The following is a 6710-nucleotide window of genomic DNA, read 5'->3' on the forward strand; positions in this document are numbered from 1 at the left end:
GGGGCAGGTGTTTGAGAGGAGGTAGCCTGGTCATCCAGAGGAAGGGTGAAACCACCTTCACTATCTTTCTTTCACTCATGTTCTCCCCTCACCCTGGATGACCAGATACTTTGTCTTCTGAAAGCTTCCGGAAGACAAACTGGGTTCTTTCTTTGTAGTACTGATGGCTTTACCTGGTGCCTTGGAACACATGTTGACAGATACCTTTTTCCAGGCTCCAAATCCCTTCATGAAAATTGGGGACATGACATAGCCCTGCACACACACCCTTCTCTGGGATCCTTTAGTGGATATAACATTTATTATTCTGGAATAGTCAGAAAAATTTGCCCAAGAAAGGGACATTTCATAGGGGATTGATATTACAGTGGGATGTTTTAAGGGGCACAGGAGTTTGCCAGTTGTCAAGGAGACACAAAGCAGGGGGCACCCCAGCCTTGACCCTCTAGGAACTTGGATCCAGGAAGTTGGATTGTGTTGATCATCTGGTCACCTACTAAAGACAATGACAGAAGGTGTCGCACATCTGTGAGGGTCAAAGAGGCAGAAGTCCAGAGAGCTATACCAGCCCCAGAAGAACTTTTATCTTTCAAAAACAGTAGATCCCTTACAGTGAGGGGGTAGCACGCACTCAGGCAGTGATAAGAGTCACATGGCTGCTGTCACAATGGCTGCTGTGGGGAGTTACGCAACAGACTCTCAACCAGGGTCTTCTGTCCCAGCCAAAACTTCCAAATGTAGATGCTGATGGGTGGGGAGGCAGTCCAGGCAGAAACACCACAAACAATGTTGTAGATACATCATTATTAATTATATTCAGAGCTGTCAATTATTTCAAGATTAAGGAAGAAGGACAGAATGGGATAGATTAAAGTACCAGTTTTTCAGTAAGCCCTTGCAAACCGTCCAAGATATAATAGAGATTGGACCGAAGGCAACAACCTAGAGATAGAGAGGAGTGAACAAAACTGAAGTCACATGAAGAAGGAAGGATCACATTTTTGGTTGATCCTGGAGAGAATCAGAAAGCAATAGGGGGCAGGAATATTGGTATTGAAGAGACCTTGCCACTAAAGCCTGCTGGCTGGGATCCTGATGCCTCTGTAGAGACAAATGTGGTTCACAGCTCATGAGAAAAAAGGGCATGTCTGAGGCTGAGAAGGGGTTCCAATGGGGAGGGTGGCAGTGCCCAGAGAGCCCCATCAACAGTTAGTGGGTCCCTATTGTTTAATCTTCAGGGAAAGAGGGTCAGAGGGGCTGCGTTTCTTCCATTGTCATTGAAACCAGTACTGAAGAAGGCCCGTAGAGGTCCAGTGAAGGCACATTCAGAGAAGATGAAGATGAGGGAGCCATGGTCAGTGATGTTGTAGAAGGAGACAGTGCCGGCCTCATAGTCTAGGAAAATCCCAACTCGACGTGGAGCCACCTGAAGGTGGAGGGAAGTCACGGGGTAGGTGCTAGCCTCATATCTGTGTTTGCTCCACAACCCAATTGTCCAGAAGCCACTATCAGAGTTGCGTAGAAAAATTCCCCTCCTTTGTGCTGAATCGCTACAAACCCCCAGGTCCCAGGCCTCCTTTCCAGTCACATCTACCTCCCAGTAACGTTTTCCAGAGTGGAAGGACTCCACACTCAGAACCATGGGATAATTATCAAACCTCTCTTCATTCTGAGACACCTCCTGCTGAGTGTTTCCCAGCCTCACTTGTTTCCGGTTCTTTGAAAGGATGAGCCACGAGTTGGCTGTGTTTGGATCCAGAGTGATGTGCACTGTAGAGAGGGAACCACAGTCAGGACTCATGTGGGGGAAATCGGTAACTCCATGCTCATGGTGAGAGATCTGTGCAAATATCAGGGGGAGGGTGAGGGGGTGACCCTGAACCTCACCATGTGAGAAAGAGACCCTCAATCAGGTCAGCCTTTGTCTGGACCTTTGAGGGAACCATCTTCCCTACCTCTGGCTCTGCCCCACTTACTCCAGCCTGCCACTTCTCTGAGATGCTGTCCATTGTCATTCTCTTGAACCCTGGGACCCAACCTGCACCCTCAGTATCCCCAACATCCCCACCCCACAGCTCCAAGAGCTGGCCTCACCTGCACTCGTCCTCAGCATCTTCTTCACTCCTGGCACATGGCACATACTCCTCAGCTTTGGGGAGACAATATCCAGCTCCTTCAGGTTCCAGGACTCACTCCTAAAGGAAAGAGAGTTTGAGATCCCTTCCTTCTACTCCTGCCTCCTACCTCAAATGCTAACACTAGAATCTCTGATAATTTAAATTCAACTCAACTTCACAAGTACCTCTTGTGTTCAGGTCTCTGGGGCTCAGGGGGAGAGGCAAAAAATGTAGGATTTAGTTCCTATACAGCAGCTCTTGGTTACAAGAGGCTCTGCAGCATGAGAACTCTTGTGTGTCTTCTGTAAGCCTGAGGTCATTGTGCAAGTACATTCTGTTTCGTTTCACAGGCAAGGCATCTGACCCAGGTGAATTACTTCTGCAAGGAAACTCAAGGAGTCTTGCCCGTGCTGTGAGTCTTATGGTGGCTTTTTATAAGAGGTTTGTAACTGGTTAAGTTCCAGCTAAAGAAGAACTCCCAGCAATCTGTAGACCTAGAACTTCCCAGAATTTCCTATCTGACAGGGCTTTACTGTGTAAGATGTTAAGGCCCAATGACGTTGGGCAGTGTCATCAACTGAGAAGTCCATGTAGTAGCTTTCTGAGACCAGAAACTATTTTACACTGTGTAGAGCTGTGATTTTCAACTGGTGTGCCATGAGAGGATCTTAGGTATGCTAAGAAAAAAAATGTTTTTTATCAACATAATTTAAATGTGCCAGGGAAGTTTAACTACAGGTTCAAGTGTGCTGTGAGATAAAAAGATTGAAAAACACTGACAAAGAGGGTCAGATCATTGAGAAAAGGGAGTGGGATGGGGAAAACTTCAGGGTATGTATTTATAACTCAGTAACCTTTTTTATAGGTCTTTGCTTCTTGCCAGCCCCTCTTCTAACAAAAATAATTTTTTTTTCCTTACCTTTCCAGGACAATTTTCACCTCCTGAGGAGAAAAGAGACAGAGAATAAGTTCTAGAGATTGTGGTACACCACTGAGACTTCCACCCTGTGGGTGATGTGACATTTCCCATGGTCCCTGGAACACTACCCTTCCCTTACCTCTGGGTCAGGGCCCAAAAGATGATTCTGACCAGTTTGCAGCAGAAAAGAGGTGAGGATATTTGGGAAATCACCAGAGACCCAATGTGGGTGTGATCTATAGCTAGGGAAGGATTATCAGTTTCTAGACTCTTACCCAGAAAGCCCAGATTCTTAGGGGTAGGGGAAGGTAAGGATGGGGGTACAATACACAAAGAACCCTGGCTGGTTGAAGTCCACAGATCACAGGGAGAGAATGGCCAAGTAGGATGATAAGAAGAACCTACTCTATACCTCACTTGAAGGCTTGAGTTGTTTGGGGGAACAAGGGTTGGTTAGAGCACTGTTCTGAGCTATATTTAATGCATTTTGTCCTGTATAAGAAATCAAATCACCTGAGAATATTCTGTTGCAGGGTTTCAGGGCCCTTACATGGGAGCTGGCAGGCTCCAAGGCTCAGTTGGAAGTGCTTGAGAAAGCCGGGTTCATTGTTGGCCAGAAGAAAGCCCAATACAATCAGCTTTTTATGCACAAACCAGATAGAAATGGCTTCATGCCTACATCTGGCAGAGACAGTGAAAAGATATGGGAAGAAGAACTGTAGGATATTACAGAAGGGACTTCTGAGAACATTTGGTTCCTAGATTCCCAAAGTGAGGCAAATATGTCAATGGTGGATGTGAGGTGACTTGAAGTACAACAATATTGATGATTTTTATGTATTTACTTTAATCTAAATCTATAAAGGAACTTGCTCAAGTTATTTAGTTTTAGTCTCTACGTTTCAATATCTCTGCCTCTTGGTCTTGTCATCTATGAAACACAGAGAGGATAGTAGTACTCACCTGAATACCTGTCAGGCAATATGGGCTGTTTACACATTTATAGTTAATATTAACATTATTGTTATGAAATGAATTAGGAAAAATGTCAGTAACACATAAACACATGATTTCTTAGGTCCTATTGCTTTAAAGACATTTCCTTTTAAACTAAATTTATTCAGGGAAAGGAGTAAGACAATTTAAAGAAAGCAACATGTTAAAATCACAAAGAGAGTTCATAGAAGTAGCAGAAAGCATGAAGATACTTTTTGGACTAAAGTTTGGGCAACTCTTGTCATTTCGTTCATTCCATCTCTCGTTTCACTGACAGAGACATTAGGTCCAAGAAAGGAAAATGACTTAACCCTGAGTTATGGAGAGAATTGGTAGCAGGATCTGGGCTTGGTTACTGTCTCTTAGTTTTCAGTTCAGTGTTTTTAGATATATTACATTTATTTAAAAACCTTTTCTTTTCTTTTTTTGGTAGTTTTTGGCCAGGGCTAGGTTTCAACTTACCACCTCTGGTATTTGGGCCCAGCTCCTACTCCTTTGAGCCACAGGCACTGCCCTATTTAAAAATCTTTTCATGACCAGACACTCTCCTAAGAGGTGATTTTGTCACTCCATCTTCATGAAAATCCTTTGAAATATCAATTTAACAGATGAGAAAGTGGGTGCTCAGAAAGACTGCGAAACGTTCTTGAAGGCTCACACCTGGTATACATTCCAGAAAGTACTTCCCAGGGCTGGCCATTTCTGTTAATTGCTGAATGGACTATTCCCTCCTAAATCGGAACCCTTCTATGCCTTGAATGCAAACCATTCACAGGTCTGAATTCCAGTATATTTAAGACTGTCTATTCCCGGGACGAGGTTCTAAGGGTAGTTCCAACTAGCTCTGGCTTTTTTTCAGTTACTCCTTGCATCTCAGAAGGGGCCTCCATCCTCCTCTCACCTGCAGCAGCTCCAGTGGTGAGCTGTGGCTCCTGTGCTCCACCTCTGAGATCAGCTTCTGCAGGTTCTGCCTCTGCTGGTTCAGCTTAGCCTGTGCGTTCCCCAGGAGTCTCAGCTGTTCTCTCTCATTCTTCCCCAGCTCCTGCAGCTGTCTCTGTTCTTCTTTAGCTAGGAAATTTTTCTGCTTCACAAACTCTTTGTGAATTGTGGATTTCTGTTTCTCAACCTTCCTCTTTGGTGTCAAGGGAAAGAGAGAGGTAGTTTTTATTAAAATCTCCCAGGCTCTGATACATGGTCAAATAAGAGAAAAACTCAACTCAGTTCAAAGTGGGGAGTGGAGGAATGAAGAAGCATGCAGAGAAGGGGGGATGGGTAAGGGTGTGCTCCCACTTAATGGACACAATGTTAGGGTGTCTGGAGGTGGGTCACAATTACAGGAGGGAGTTTGCCTAACAAATGCAAACACTGTAACCTAATTCTTTCTACCCACAATTAACTTGAAACAATAAAAAAGAAACAAACACACAAACAAAAAACCCTCCCAGGCTTTGGGGATAGAGGAATCAGTATATCTATTTCCAGCCCATGGAGATGTGCCATTTTGTCCACCTGTCTGGGAATAAACACACAGAGACACACACACAGACGCACATGTGTACATGGGTGTGCACAATTTTGCTGAGGAGGTAGGTGGGTGAGGCTTCTGGGGCTGAGAGGGAAATGGGATTTGTAGGGAATACATTGTGGCCAGCTTACAACCATAGGTGTATGAACCTAGGGCAGGGGTCCTCAAACTTTTTAAACATGGGTCCAGTTCACTGTCCCTCAGACTATTGGAGGCTGGACTGCAGGCCCCGGCAGGAGTGGCTTGCTAAGCAGGACAGGCAGTGGTGGCAAAAACACACGGTGGGCTGAATGAATGTCCTAGGTGGTCTGCATGTGGCCCGTGGGCCGTAGTTTGAGGCCGCCTGACCTAGGGCATCAGAGTCTTTTTTCAACCTCTCTTCTAAAACCCAGTTACCACGTAGATGTGTCCCACTGTCCTTATGTCTCAGTGAGTTACCAAGAGAATAAAACCTGTTCCTATTCTCAGCAACCTCACAAACACAGGGATGGTGATGGTATTGTTAACCTAAGTCCTGGGAAAGGGTGGCTTTGAGACCTTCTTTGCTCACTCTTTCTTGCTAAGAAACTGGAAGGCCACCCAATGACACAGGATGCCACCATAGCCTGACTTACCTTTCCTCAATCCCACATCTTCCTGTTCTGGGATCCATGTCCATGAGCTCCTTTCACTCCTCTCTAATGTCTTCCCCATCTCTACTAATGCAGGATGAACTTTGGTTCTCCATTATGTTTTGAACCAGCAATCTGTATATGGTCTAGCAACCAACTAGTCAGATGCAGTTTTCTATACCTCAGTCCTTGATGGTTTTCTGAAGCCTTTTCCTAACAGCCACTATTATTTCCTGAAAGACCAGCAGTTAGGCTTCTCTCCTCAGGTACTTCTGTCCCAGACAATGAGATACTGCTGCTATCAGCCCCCAAGACTGGGCTCAGATGAATGGAGAGCTTTAGGATATAACTCAACCCTCTTAGAACCTGCTTCTGTGATTCTTGATCTTTGTGCCTTTATGGGAAGCTCTTCGTTGTGCCTCCATTCTTTTCATTCTCCCTTTCTGGAGACTTAGAGGGCAGGTGGTTCTTGGAAAGTGAGATATACCAACTCTATCACTCCTCAGACAGTGACAGCTATGGTTAAAGCTATGAGTCCAGGG

General features: G+C 45.1%; 1 protein-coding gene across 1 annotated transcript; it reads right to left on the reverse strand.

Annotated features, from left to right (window-relative positions):
- Positions 1-562: 562 nt before the first annotated feature.
- Positions 563-6209, reverse strand: LOC105886802 (E3 ubiquitin-protein ligase TRIM21-like). The gene is made up of 5 exons (XM_012804029.2): positions 6172-6209; positions 4934-5216; positions 3037-3059; positions 2095-2195; positions 563-1770 (listed from the first exon to the last, which is right to left on the reverse strand). The coding sequence occupies exons 1-5, from the start codon at positions 6207-6209 to the stop codon at positions 1235-1237; spliced, it is 981 nt and encodes a 326-aa protein (XP_012659483.1). The 3' UTR covers positions 563-1234.
- Positions 6210-6710: the final 501 nt, after the last annotated feature.

The sequence above is a fragment of the Otolemur garnettii genome, unplaced genomic scaffold, assembly GCF_000181295.1.
Source record: "Otolemur garnettii isolate 467f Iridium unplaced genomic scaffold, OtoGar3 scaffold00001, whole genome shotgun sequence".
NCBI classification, from domain to species: Eukaryota; Metazoa; Chordata; class Mammalia; order Primates; family Galagidae; genus Otolemur; species Otolemur garnettii.